The sequence below is a fragment of the Saccostrea echinata genome, unplaced genomic scaffold (assembly GCF_033153115.1).
Source record: "Saccostrea echinata isolate AGI-Se365-2 ecotype Australia unplaced genomic scaffold, CSIRO_AGI_Sech_v1 ptg000017l, whole genome shotgun sequence".
NCBI classification, from domain to species: Eukaryota; Metazoa; Mollusca; class Bivalvia; order Ostreida; family Ostreidae; genus Saccostrea; species Saccostrea echinata.
This window is the reverse complement of record NW_026889766.1, coordinates 7203156-7218274: the sequence shown is the minus strand read 5'-3', so window position 1 is coordinate 7218274 and position 15119 is coordinate 7203156. Positions and strand designations below refer to the sequence as shown.

The 15119-nt window shown below is 33.8% G+C and overlaps 1 protein-coding gene across 1 annotated transcript in view; it reads right to left on the bottom strand.

Moving 5' to 3' along the window:
* The window catches only part of LOC133189169 (tyrosine-protein kinase Fer-like), a 38518-nt gene extending 23702 nt beyond the window's left edge, over window positions 1-14816 (bottom strand). The window contains exons 1-5 of the mRNA XM_061324577.1: window positions 14670-14816; window positions 8408-8621; window positions 7770-7943; window positions 4996-5092; window positions 2973-3165 (exon numbers count right to left, since the gene is read on the bottom strand). Of these exons, the coding sequence (XP_061180561.1) occupies window positions 2973-3165; window positions 4996-5092; window positions 7770-7943; window positions 8408-8620 (677 nt within the window). The 5' untranslated portion in view covers window position 8621; window positions 14670-14816. The remainder of the gene's footprint in view (window positions 1-2972; window positions 3166-4995; window positions 5093-7769; window positions 7944-8407; window positions 8622-14669) is intronic.
* Between the last annotated feature and the right edge of the window lie 303 nt (window positions 14817-15119).

The window sequence follows — 15119 nt, the reverse complement described above, 5'->3', positions numbered from 1 at the left end:
TGACATTTCACCAAAAACCGATCATTTCACCGTTTCGTGTCACCCTTCCTCGTGGAATTTTTTTCACGAAAGGTGGCGCTTGTTGCAAAAATTTATTCAGTTAAACATCTTACTATTTGTTTCATCGAGTGAAAAAATAATGATATCCCTTCTATTTCTATAAAAACAACCATCTTGTTCCTATTGTTCGTGATGTTTTATAAAATAAAATCATGGTATATTTTTCTCAGATATTCGTACAAGCAATGTCGCCTTACAAGGCATAATAATTTATGGTACGAGCTGTTGTGATGCAAATAGATCTTACTCCGCGTAGCGCACATGTTTGTTTATTGTTGCTTCCTCACTTTCTCTGTTTTTGTTTTGTTTTTGTGTCTTTTTGTTATCTTTGTTGCTTTCAAAGTATAAACAACATATATATGTGGGATTTTATGTTATTTGATATTTAAAATAGACAATGAATATCACCGACTTGTCAATAAACATTTGCACTATTTTCAATGGCGTATTTAGAATCAACATTGTAGAGTCCTTTGTCGCTGCAGAAAAGAAAGAAATGGGGGTCAACAGCAATGAGGCTACATCGCTGTTAGCGATGCGCCTCAAAAATCAGTTTAGTATTGAAAAGCTTAAATGCATAAATGGTCCCAACCTACCCCTAAAAGGGAGTGGGGGGGGGGGGGTATGACTTGAACAAAATTAAATCTACACTGCTTACATAATTTTTTGACTAACTTTGACTTTTTTCTCTACAAGTTTGAACTTTCATTGTGGCCCCACCCTACCCCTGGAGGTCATGATTTGAACAAATTTGAATCTACACTATCTGAGGATGCTTCCATATATTACAAACCGTGGCTTTGCTGTTCTTGAGATTTTTAAAGGTTTTTTGTATATATTCCTATATAAAACTTTGAACGTTCATTGTGGCCCCACCCTACCCCCGGGGGTCATGATTTGAACAAACTTGAATCTACACTACCTGAGGATGCTTTCAAAAATATATATCCAATCAAAGCTTTGCTGTTCTTGAGAAGAAGATTTTTGAAGATTTTTCCTATGTACACCTATGTTAAACTTTGATCGTCCATTGTGGCCCCACCCTTACCCTGGGGGTCATGATTTGAACAAACTTGAATCTACACCACCCGAGGATGCTTCCAATATAAATATGACCAATCATAGCTTTGCTGTTCTTGAGAAGAAGATTTTTCCTATATATTCCTATGTAAAACTTTGATCGTCCATTGTGGCCCCACCGTACCCCTGGGGGTCATGATTTGAACAAACTTGAATCTACACCACATGAGGATGCTTCCATATAAATATGACCAATCATAGCTTTGCTGTTCTTGAGAAGAAGATTTTTGAAGATTTTTCCTATATACTCCATGAAAACTTTGATTGTCCATTGTGGCCCCACCCTACCCCCAGGGGTCATAATTGGAACAAATTTGAATCTACACCACCTGCAGATGCTTCCATATAAATTTGACCAATCATGGCTTTGCTGTTCTTGAGAAGAAGATTTTTGAAGATTTTTCCTATATTCTCCTATGTTAAACTTTAATTGTAGTCCATTGTGGCCCCACCCTACCCCCCGATGGTCATGATTTGAACAAACTTGAATCTACACCACCTGAGGATGCTTCCAAATAAATATTACCAATCACTGCTTTGCTGTTCTTGAGAAGAAGATTTTTGAAGATTTTTCCTATATATTCCTATGTAAAACTTTGATCGTCCATTGAGGCCCCACCCTACCCCCGGGGGTCATGATTTGAACAAATTTGAATCTACACCACCCGAGGATGCTTCCATATAAATATGACCAATCATAGCTTTGCTGTTCTTGAGAAGAAGATTTTTCCTATATATTCCTATGTAAAACTTTGATCGTCCATTGTGGCCCCACCCTACCCCGGGAGTCATGATTTGAACAAATTTGAATCTACACCACATGAGGATGCTTCCATATAAATATGACCAATCATAGCTTTGCTGTTCTTGTGAAGAAGATTTTTGAAGATTTTTCCTATATATTCCAATGTAAAACTTTGATAGTCCATTATGGCCCCACCCTACCCCCCGGCGTCATGATTTGAACAAACTTGAATCTACACTACCTGACAATAATTCCATATGAGTTTCATCTTTCCTGGCCCATTGGTTCTTGAGAAGAAGATTTTTCAATAATGCCATTAATTTTTTGCTATTTCGTAATTATCTCCCCTTTGAGGAGGGAGTGGCCCTTCATTTGAACAAACTTGAATCCCCTTTACCCAAGGATACTTTGTGCCAAGTTTGATTGAAATTGGGCCAGTAGTTCTGAAGAAGAAGATGAAAATGTGAAAAGTTATCGACAACAACGACGCCGACGCCGCCGACAGACAACGGACAAATTTTGATCAGAAAAGCTCAATTGAGCCGTCGGCTCAAGTAAGCTAATAAAAAGTTAACTAACCTCAGTAAAGACCTTTTTTTCTTTCTTTACTAAAATTTTTCAAAACTGTGTGTAAGTTATTACTGCACAAAACACTCAATAGACATAAAACAGTATTACGTAGCACAACATGTCATCATAAGTACTGAATGGGAGTGATGAAACTTACAGTGGGGAGAAAAAATTTCACAAACCGTAGACACCTGAATATGTAATCAGGTCATTCATATGGTAAATTAGTTACATAGTTTTGTACTGACAGGATACGGGATGATAGCTAGGTAGTAAATTTCATGCCTTGCTCGGCTTTGCCTCGACAGGTATAAAATTTACTAACAAGGCATCATCTCAACCCAGTCCTGCAAAACTATGTAGCTAATATTATGGAGAATTTAAAGTTAAAAAATGGAGGAGAACAGAGTTTGCTTTCATTAAATCAATGTAAAGATAATAATAAATCAAAGCTTACGTTTTTCAAGATGTAACTGTAGAAAAATAAGATCATGCATCGTTACTACTGTAATTTTACCATTGTTGGACGAGGATTTCCTGTGATGTTTGATGGTAATTGAGGAAGCTCGGTAGTGTCTGTGTAAGGTACCCGTCCTGGCACGCGCTAACCTCCCGTAGCGACAAGACATAGTCATTGTGGATCCGGTGTAGCCGCGCCGCGGATTTCTGGTATTTCACCTTGGCATCCTCCACCTTAGAGGATTTTCCACCTGAAAAATTTTTTTTGGTGTAGATGAAAAAATGCAGACGCTGTTAAAGATTTGTTATACAGATTTCGCTTGTAAGGAAATCTTGGTTATAGGAAAACTTTTATGAATCCTGTAAGAGACTTGGCACTATGCTCCTACTACAGATATAAAAAATATCTGAATAAAGGATAAGGGAGCGGAATCAAATGTCCCAGTGTCTTCCTTATAACCAAATCTTCCTGCATCTCCTTACAAATTTACTGCTGCAGAAAAATGTTCCTCTATATTTTTCTCAAGTTTTGCAAGTTTTATTTACCTGATACTGTATTTTAAATTTTGGTTTATGTATCATTGTGGTTTACATGGACTCAGTTTATCTGCTAGGAAATGAATCCAAGCACATATTATATTTTTTGGATATGGACCATTTTATATTTGTGATCTTGATAAAGCCATATTTGTGATCTGGTTTAACTGATATTAGTGATATCACTGATCTGGTTTAACTGATATTTGGGATTTGTGTTCTTGTTAAACAGACAATTAGGACCTGGTTCAAATAATATTTAGGATCTGGTTTAACTGATATTTGGATTTAATTTGTGTCCTTGTTAAACTGACATTTGGGACCTAGTTTAGCTGATATAATTGAACTTTGTTATCTCAAACACTATCTTAATACTAGGGATATGTTGAAGTTTGCTGGCAGTCACACAAACTTATTCTTTGTTTTTTTATCCTGGTTATCTCGAATCATTAGATATCAAAGCTCAATCTGGCCCCCATCAAGTTTGAGATAACAAGGTTTGACTGTATTAGGGATCTGGTAAAACTCTATAGTGAAACTGATATTTGGGACCTTGTTCAAATATCTCGCATACAAGGAATATGTCTGAGATGGCAGTCTCAACTACTTAAGCTTAGCATTTTTTACCCTGGATATCTTGAATCATTGGATATCTCTAAGTTTAATTCGAGATAACAATCGAGTATTTGGGATCTGCTAAAACTCTGATGGAACTGATATTGGGTACCTGGTTAATCCGATAGATTTATTTGGACTTGAACGTTTTAGTTACCGAATTTTGTCCCTCTGTTAAATAGAGAATCATTTTGACATACATGTACTTCCTGACCATAAGCATGATTAGTAATTCTGTTTACCTTTAGATTTGATGTCGTTATATTTGGTTGTAATTCGGATTACCTTTAGATTTGATGTTGTTATATTCGGTTGTAATTCTGATTACCTTTGGATTTGATGTCGTTATATTTGGTTGTAATTCTGTTTACCTTTAGATTTGATGTCGTTATATTTGGTTGTAATTCTGTTTACGTTTGGGTTTGATGTCGTTATATTTGGTTGTAATTCTGATTACCTTTGGATTTGATGTTGTTATATTCGGTTGCAATTCTGATTACCTTTGGATCTGATGTCGTTATATTTGGTTGTAATTCTGTTTACCTTTAGATTTGATGTTGTTATATTCGGTTGTAATTCTGATTACCTTTGGATTTGATGTCGTTATATTTGGTTGTAATTCCGATTACCATTGGACTTGATGTCGTTATATTTGGTTGTAATTCGGATTACCTTTGAATTTGATGTCGTTATATTGGTTGTAATTAGGTTTACCTTTGGATTTGATGTCGTTATATTTGGTTGTAATTCTGTTTACCTTTGGATTTGATGTCGTTATATTTGGTTGTAATTCTGTTTACCTTTGGATTTGATGTCATTATATTTGGTTGTAATTCTGTTTACCTTTGGGTTTGATGTTGTTATATTTGTTAGTAATTCTGTTTACCTTTAGATTTGATGTCGTTATATTCATTTGTAATTCTGTTTACCTTTGGATTTGATGTCGTTATATTTGGCCTCGTCCGCCGTTACTCTCATCACGCAGTGACTGTACTCCTGTTTGTTCTTCTGCACCTCATCCTGAACCTATCAAAGACATAGTGTTTATCAGTAATTAACATCACCTCATCCTGAACCTGTCAAAGACATACAGTGTTTATCAGTAATTAACATCACCTCATCCTGAACCTGTCAAAGACATACAGTGTTTATCAGTAATTAACATCACCTCATCCTGAACCTGTCAAAGACATATAGTGTTTATCAGTAATTAACATCACCTCATCCTGAACCTATCAAAGGCACACAGTGTTTATCAGTAATTTACATCACCTCATCCTGAACCTGTCAAAGGCACACAATGTTTATAAGTTATCAGACCATTGTCTCTCAGTATTTTTTATTAGATTTGTCCGTGAGATTTGACATTTGCCTGTAAAATTTCAATTTCCATGGATTTTAAATATATAACTAGAGGACAACTACATTTCCGATTACCAAAACATGGTTTAATAAAAACATCATACCTTGCTTTCTTTCAAGGGGTTTCTGTCATTTATAAACCACCGCATTTTGGCAACCCAACATCACTGAAGTGTTTGAAATCTTTCCTTTTTAGCAATTAAAAATTGTCAAACTGAGACTGATCTTAACGAAATCTAAGTGCTAAAATCCAAAAGAACGGATTTCCGTATTTTCAGAATGGCAAAACGTGAGACGTATTTTGGACTCAAAATCTGTACAAAATACGGCGAAATCGTAAGAGTAAACAGGTCTGAGTTATTCACACCACCTCATACTGTATTAGGGGGAAAATAATGTAAAGCATTAATTGTCAGAGGATTAGCACTCTATGATGTCATGACTTCAAGAAAGAGCAATTTATTCATATGTTATTTAAGAAATAATTCCCGCGTCGGAGGAATTGTTGGAGAATATACCCCGATAGTTGAGAGATTTTGTTGGCAAATAAAAACTGAGCCCGAAGGGCAAGGTTTTTTTTTGCCAACAAAATCTCGAGACTGAGGGGTGTATTCTCCAACAATTCCGACGACGAGGGTATTATTTCTATTCTGCTACGGCGAATATTTTAAACTTCTATATATAGAAAAGCTGAAATTAGATTTGGACGTCATCACTAGTGTCTTATTACATCACAATTGAATGCTATCCTCGTTCATTTGTATCTCAAGGATTAGAAAAAGTACGATGTAATCTGAACTCAAAAGTAAATTTTTTCCCACCAATTTGCATCACAATCAAATACCTCTATCCTTTTCCTAGTGAAGGCAGTCAAAATAAGAGGAAACCGATTTAAAACTATCGATAATTTGTTGATGACGTTTGTGATTTATTGGAGAATAATGGCCGTGGTACCTCTTTGATCTTTGCAATAACCGTAGTAGAATACAGGATGTTATATGATAATGTTGTATGCATACTTTACTCTGATTGTACTCATAAACACTTATGAGTTGGGGGCAAAGGAAAAAAAAATCAAAGGAAATTAACCACTTGCCAATTTTGACCCCTATACAGCATTATGTTGAACTTACATCCACATATCATATATCTTATTGAATAGCAATGATGTTTAGAAAGGGAACAGTCCTAGCTTCATTATAAATTCTAGACTCAAATAAAATATCAAAATATTAGTTGCTTTGATGTTCTTTGACACTCCAGCCATATACAATACACTGTAAATGTACATGTATTTTATTTGACCAATAGGATATTTGATAGAAACTGATTTTTCAACAAGTTAGCGTAGATTTGATTTAGATCTTTCAGAATGTACATACAGTTGAACTTCGATATCTCGAACACTGATATCTCAAATACCATGGATATGTCAAAGTGATTTGGAAGTCCCAACCACTTATTCTTTAAGTATTTTACCTCTGATATCTCGAATACCCGGAATTTTGAAGATTTTTCTTGGTCCCACGAGTTTGAGATAACGAGGTTCAACTGTACTTTATATGTGTACACAAGAGAGTTAGTGTGTACTTGATTTAGCGGAAGCTGCTTTCCGAAAAAGGTGCTGAATACACAACTATAATATGTAATATGTTTAAAGTATCAAATTTGACTTTTTATCTACAAGATACAGTTTAGGCCATAAAAAATTAATTAATAGTTTCTCAGGCCAAAAATTTCAAAATTCAATGCGACAGGCAGGTTTTTTTTTTTTTTTTTTTTTTTTACCAGGTATCTTTTTTTCATGTCCGTCGTTCAACAAAATGATGATATTAACTGATTCTCACTTTTTTGTTCTCTCAATATACTAATTATAATGTATTCAACTTTAAATTATGTTATTCTAAACATTTCTTTAAAAGTTAATTAATAAAGGACTGTATAGACTAGAAGAATATTGTTTACCTAATAAAAACGTCTATCTATTATTGTTATGAAAAGGGAAATAACTCATTTAACTTTTTCTTCTTGGAAAAATAGAAAATTGAGTTATTTCCCTTTTCAAAATGTCAATAAAGTTGATCAATGCGGCCGTTTTTGACCTGATGCGGCAGTACCTGAGAAACTATTGAATAATTTTTTTTGGCCTTAATTATAAAAGCATACAGTGAACAGATTATTTTTTTAATAGTTTCCAAACCCAAAGCTGCCCATTGTGAATTTGATAGGGAAAGAGTCTCAGATGAATTTATCTACAGTTCTAGAGTGGTTCTTTGAGGAAAATCATCAATTATAGAAGTACACACTGCTGAATAAAAAACAGACATCTTTCTCTAGTAACCTTATTGAAATCCTTCTCTAGGCGACTCCGTTCATCTATGTAGAATTTCTTGGCGTCTTTTTTCCTGCTGATGAGATCGGTGAGGTGTGTCAGCGTCTCCGACTCCATCTTCTGTGCGTTTTGTTTGATGTACTGTAACAGTTTGTCTGTCTGTTGTAGCACCACATCCCAGGCCTGTCAATCAAAAAAGTTAACCAATCAATTTGCATGTCCCTTAAAGTTAACCAATCACAATACATGTTACAACTAATGAAATTACAAGTAGTTACCCTTATTTCCCATTACAGTAATAAGTGCGTTTTCTTTTAACTTTTTAAAAACACAGAGAAAAATATAATATTATACATTCAAATCTCCCTATTTATTATTGTAAAAGGTCAACCTGCAGTGTACAAGTATGCAGGAAAATTTTCATCCCCATTTTATTTCAGCCCCTTTTGCCCTTGTTGTCAGTAGGTGAATTCAAAATGGGGCAAATCTAGACAAAACAGGGTTATCTCTCTTTAAATATGATTGTGTTTATGGGGCAAAATTGTTTGCAAATGTGACTGGGCTAAAATAACACAGGGCAAATATAACCCTGTATACAATAAATGTATTAATCTGAATTTTGGGAGTTAAGACTAAATCTAAATAACCTGGAAGACTGCTTGCATGGGTTGAAATTCTGGACAAGTAAATTTCTGGGCTTCTTTGACCAATCCTGAAAGGGCGTCTGCATAGTTGCGATCACTCTTGACTCGGATGTTGAGGCACCGTTTCATCACCTCCAATAGTCGAATTTCATGCTCCTGGATTCGAAGAAGAACTTCATGGGATTTCTTCCCTTGGAACTCAGTTCCAAAACCCATGCTAAAAATAGAAACAGTGCTAAAAATATACACACAGTATAAATACATGGAAATAGGCTGTTTTCCAAAGTGACAAACCTAATAAAGCAAATTACTGAAAGAGTTATGTATGAAATACTCTTACAGTAGTATAAATTTTAAAATAATTATGTAACATGATGTAAATAGTCAAAATTAAATGTGTACATCATGGCTAGGGATGAGTATCGGCAGAAATTTTGTATTGTGATATATCACGATTTTCCCCAAAAAATATCATGATAAATCGTGATATTTTTACATACAATTTTTACTACAATTTCATATGAATTTCCATAATATTTCCTAAAAATATGCTATAAAAACATAACTTTACTGTTTAAATATTTATTTATTTAATATAAAGAATGTTTGGATGCAGTTGTTTAACTGTTTTCAACATTTTTTACACTTCCTGTAATTGTCATTCAATAGATTTAACAAACAAATGAATATTTAAGGAATAACTGTTTAATTTTTTGGATTCATGATGTGATCAATCAAGTGGCTTGCGTGATAATTTGCATAAACGCCAAAGGCGTTTATGCATAAAATTATCACGCAAGCCAATCGATTGATCATCGTCATGAATCCAAAAAATTAAACAGTTATTCCTTATATTTACATGCTCCTGATTCTGCAAATTACCGTGCTAATAGCCCCGCTTCTGTCTCTATTTGTCCCGCCCCGCACGTGATTTTTTTTTACCGCACCTATCGATGAACCAGTAGATTTATGTAGAAATAAAGTATTTTTACAATTCGTAATTTTATCTCGGACAAAGACATTGGAAATGTAAATATTTCTAGTTATGTACCAAATACCGGTATTTTAGTCTTTGTATCACGATACGTATCACACGATAAAAAATCGTGATATACCGGTATACCGATAAAATCGCACATCCCTTATCCCTAATCATGGCACATTAAAGTGCTCTCTAATCTTATCAAAATTGATTCAAAATAAAATCTTGTGTACCAAATTCTAGCTATAACCACTCACTTCAACAGAAACTTAATTTCGTGGAATGATAAAAGATGGATCAAGAGCAGTTAATGTTGACACTTTGAAGTACATTTTTGACTGTCGACATGCACACACAAGAGTTGAGGGGGTTTTTTAAATGTAAAATCAGGAAGTACTATTTTCACTTGTGAACATTTGTTTTTCAGGTCAGCTGCTTATTTTAACTTAATATGTAGTTTTGTTTTCCAGCTGCTATAGGTTTTGACTTATGCTCATATATTAAGGAAGTCAGTAATTAAAATGTAATTTATGTTTAAACGTTATTTACATGTACTTTTAAATTTGATTTTTTAATAAAATAAATTTTCAATCATGTCAATTGCAATCTAATTTGCACAAAGTGTGCATTTATCTGATCGATACTTAAAGGGCTTTGCCAATGAAAAAAAATCATTTTTTATAATACTTATATTAACATGATTAAAGCATATTTCTTAAAATTTTGAAAAATTCTTCATGCTATATCAATATAAACCACCATGTATTACTAATTATGGTAAATTCCTCTTTAAAATCTAGGAAAAACAAACTAAGCTACTATACATGAAAAACACTCTTCTTTACGGGAAGATCTAAAAGGTTCACTTATCATTACATCATGATTGGGATATTCCTCCTTAAAAGTTGAGTCATCCCTAAATAGCACAGTAATTTTTTTTACACTTAGGGCAAGGATCTTCTTCCTTATGGAGTTTTATTTCTATTCCAGTCAGTAAAACATATTAAGTGAAATTATCAACTGCAGTAAAAAACTTCAACATAAAGGTCTCAAGGACAAACAGAATTATTACATCCTCGTACTTTATTCTGTAAAATAAAGTACACGAATTACCGACACCACATTCAATACAGTGAACACCAATGATTTATTGTGTTTATACCTGCGAATCTTTCTGAGACATTGAAGGGTTAATTTTCCATTTAAGCTGGCAAGATTAAAGATTAAATTGGGGGGGGGGGGGGGGGGGGGGGGGGTATAGGATGCATTGTAATTTAGGGTGCTAGTGACAGGATCGCTTTAAGGAGAATTAATCCTCTGCACTGATTTCTTTCTATAATTTTGACAACATTCAAAAGGAAGATGGAAGCAAAAATAGAAATCTTGCTCTAAAATACAAAACTTGCTCAAAAATAAACCTGCTCAAAAACAGAAATCTTGCTTTGGTAACATGGGTACTTATCATTCCTTAAATAATATCATATAATTATGGACTTCAGTGTAGGTCAAAATGTGGTTATAAGGACCCATGTCAAGTGATATTGACCGAAGACACAGAAAGTGATAGCTTTCAAGGTCGCTATCATTTTATGTGTCTTTTGGGGCTCGCTGAACATTGTACTCCTCAGGTGGATCAATCATCGTATCGACCTCAAAAACAGCAATAATTGTTACCAGTATAATATTACGTAACAAATCTACTGTTTGGACCTTGGTAAGCAGTGATCATGACATGCTTATACTGTTGAACTTCGGTATCTTGAACACAGGTATCTCAAATACCATGAATGTGTCTAAGTGATTTGGATGTCCCAACTACTTATTCTTTAAGTATTTCACCCTTGATATCTCAGATCTTTGGATATCTTGAAGTTTTTTCTTGGCCCCATTGAGTTCAAGATAACGAAGTTTGACTGTACTTTCGTCACACCAAACTGTAAAGCAATGAATGTGGACTGAATTATGTGAATATTTCACAATAGAGCAAGCCTCAGCAGAGGAAAGTCAAGTCAATTTTACAGAGTTTAGTTGATAGAAAAATTGTTTCCTGTGACATCAACTTGTCTTTTGTCAGTAACACCTAGCTGAAAATCCAAACTACAGTACATCATGTAGAAATGTTCTAGCTGAAAGTCCAAACTACACGTAAATAAGTTCTATAATTTTACATTGTTCTCAGGTACCATATGTTTTAGACGGTTCTGAGTGAAAAAATAAACTTGAATTTGAAAATCTTTCATACTAAAGGAACCCTGCAAAAAAGGAAAATAATTTCTTTTTAAATATTCAAGAAGAATTATATTATAATTTTCTGACTACATGAAATTAATCAATTTTCCTGGGCAATTAATGCAGAATCAAGGAAATTAATTAAATCAAAATAAATAATAATTTGTCTGTCTTGTTACAGAATACAGCATTCAGTGTTTCCTACCAGCGTGTATACAATGGATATCTGCATACAATACAGTAAAAGTGATTATATTGATCAGAAGGGTTGGAAGTTTGACGATTTCGATATTTTAGAAATATGGCGCGTGAAAACTTTGATTTTCTGGTAGTACTTCACAGTGCTCTTTAACAAAAATATTAATTTAAAAACTGACGAGTGGAAACTTTGATGATAATTAGTCATTCAATAATTTTGTCAATAATTCCACTTCATCAGTTTCCACTTTTACAGTGAAGTACTATCATGGCACCTGCAAGAACCTAAAAGCTTTAACAAAATAACTGGATACAGTAAAAATATGTAACAAATTTTGGTTATCTTTGACTGTAGTATTAAAAAAAACATGGGTAATCAGCGATTACAGAGCTCACATCAACAAATGTTGTCTTTAAGTTTAAGTAAGGCAAAGTTCCACACTTATCTAATAATCCAGTAGTGTGCATCCCTAGATGCATCATCCATGCAAGTTGGTCAGGTATGTCTTAAAATTACTTGGGAATGGACCTGCTCTAAAAATCTAATTCTGGTCATTCATCGGGAAAATGTAGGTCAAGTCCAGCATCTGAAGCAAGTCTGGTAGTGTCCATCCCTACATGAATGAGCAGCATCATTCATGCAAGTTTGATCCATGTAGGTCTTATAGTTGCTTGCGAATAGACCTGCTCCAAAAACTTAAACGTTGTCACTTTTCTGGAAAATGTAGGTCAGATCCAGCATCTAATAAAAGCAACTCTGTCGTGTGCATCAATAAATGTATCTTCAATGCAAAGTTGGTTAGCAGAGGGCTTATAGTCATTTTACAAGAAACTGTTTAACCTGATCACTCATATGGATAATGTAGGTCAATTCAGAATCTGAAGAAAGTCCAGTAGTGTGCATCCTAAGATGTATCACCCATGCAAGTTTGGTCCAAGTAGGGCAACTAGTTACTTAGAATGAACCTGCTCCAAAAACTTTAACGTAGTCACTCATCTGGAAAATATAGGTCAGATCTAAGAAAATTGATACTGAAAAAAAATATGTGAACACAGCCTTTGCTCCTTTAATCCACTGCCCCCATTTGTTGCCTATATGTGGCCATGAAAATTTTCTATTTAATAGTATGTGCATTTTAAAAAACACTTGGGTGTTTTAGACTTGGTAAGAGATTCTCTATGATATGTACGATGTAGTGCATCTAAATTTGAAGTTCAAATATTCATTTCTTAAGCATGTTAAGTTCCTGATATGATCTTGTTTAGCATTACATGTTTTACTTCCTCAATAATATAATGTACATAAGTTAATTATCATTGGACGGTACTGCAGTGCTGATGAAATAGTCCCAGGTACTCAAAAACCTCAAAATGAGGGGGGAATACTTGTATCATCTCTCTGTGTACAACTCTGTAGTCTGAGGCTTAAGAGGTACACCACTTAATAGAAATGATAAAATTAATAATGATGACTTTCACTATTTACAACAGTGTACAATGATGGCCTACCCCTTTTAAGAAGGTATGATACATGAACTTCATATATATTTATATAAAAAATGAAAATTATACACTGTTATATAGTCTAAAATGTTGGTTACTTAAAATTGGGTCAACATGTAAAACTTCAATTGATTCCCACTTCTGTAACATGACGATGAGTAAAGAAGCAGTATATGCATCTATAACATGTACAATACCAAGTTAGTTTATAACATATTGTTAATTGAACAATGTGAATATGATTCAAAAAAAGTATATAAATCAATTTACATTGTTAACATCAAGTCCTTATGTGGCTGTACAATCTGTTTCAAGATTTTTGCAACTTCAAAATTTTCCTAACAGGCCAAAAAAGAAGATGAAAATATTGAGCTATTATGTCAGTTTAAATTAATAAGTGAAAAAGAATAAATGTTTTTTTTTTTAAAAAAATAACTTTAATCAAATCTTTCTGAACAAGGATGTTTTATTCTTTTACTCTATAATTTAGTCTTTGAAGAATGCAGTGTTTAACCTGTATCAATATCTTTTTTTCACTAAATAATCTACACAGCTTTTATTTCAAATGAAATTACTCCCATTTTTCCTTCCTCTTTCACTTCAGTCTGTTATCTTATTTGATAGGTAGATAAGCAAAAAAAAAAAAAAAAAAAAAAAAAAAAATGCCGAGACCAATGAGAGACTTTTCATATTAAACAAATACAAACTGGCAATACCATTGGTCACATCCTATGAAAAGAGGAAAGTGATTTGCAAAAAAATTCTAAATTTAACTTAAATATTTATCTTTTTTTACCCTGTACATCATTTACTGAGAGAGTAGCTTAGGACACAAATGAAATTCTAAATGATATCATTCAAAGCACAAGGAAAGAAACAAGTTGCCAATACCATCATCAATGTGTTGCACACATTAAACAAAATCATTGTGACAAAATGTCAAAAGAAACTTTTTTAACAAGCTCGCAATTAAATTAAGGACAAAATGCATACAAGATTAATGTCACATGTATTCATCACTTAACCTTGACCTTGAAGAAATGTCCAGTTTGACCAATTGCATATGAGTCACCCTTATCAAGAAAACATGCATTTTTTTTCTTTTGGCTTTACCTATTTTGAACTAACAAGGTGTGATATATGCGTTAAACAATATCTCTCCTTACGTACTTCAAATTGCTTTATGACATAAGAGTAAATAATCCCATAAATATAAATTATAAGCAGAAGATGCTACAAATGCACAAAGTCTGGCTGATTCACAACCAGAAGCGGGGTGTGTGCACGGGTGCAGATACTTAATCCCAAAAGAAACTTGACACTCGCAGCCACATGCCTTCAACTGACACTTACGCTCCTACGTGGTGTTTTTCTAGCTGCCTAAATCCTGATGTTTACATTATGATCTGAGAGATCACCGATATAATCAGTTTCTGTTGGAAAACCACTGCATATCCTATCGGAGCTTCCGCTTTCCCGATTTTTGTGCTGTGATGTCATCAATTCGCGTGTAGTTTTTCGGAACCCCTCTAAATAGGTTTCTCAGAAAAATCTAACCCGATCAAAATTTCTGTTCAGTATTTCACACCTACGTGAAGGATGTTACTTTTTGGGGGTAATTGACACCAAAATCGAAATATTGGCTAATAGATAAATAAATAAACGAAATTTAGAGTACACAAACTATTTTTTTAATTTAAAAATTATTCCATTAAAGGAACATGTCTTTTACTGTAGTTTGAATTTGAAAATTGTTCATTTTACTTCATACACTACTGCTTTCTCACCCCCTTCCACCTCACC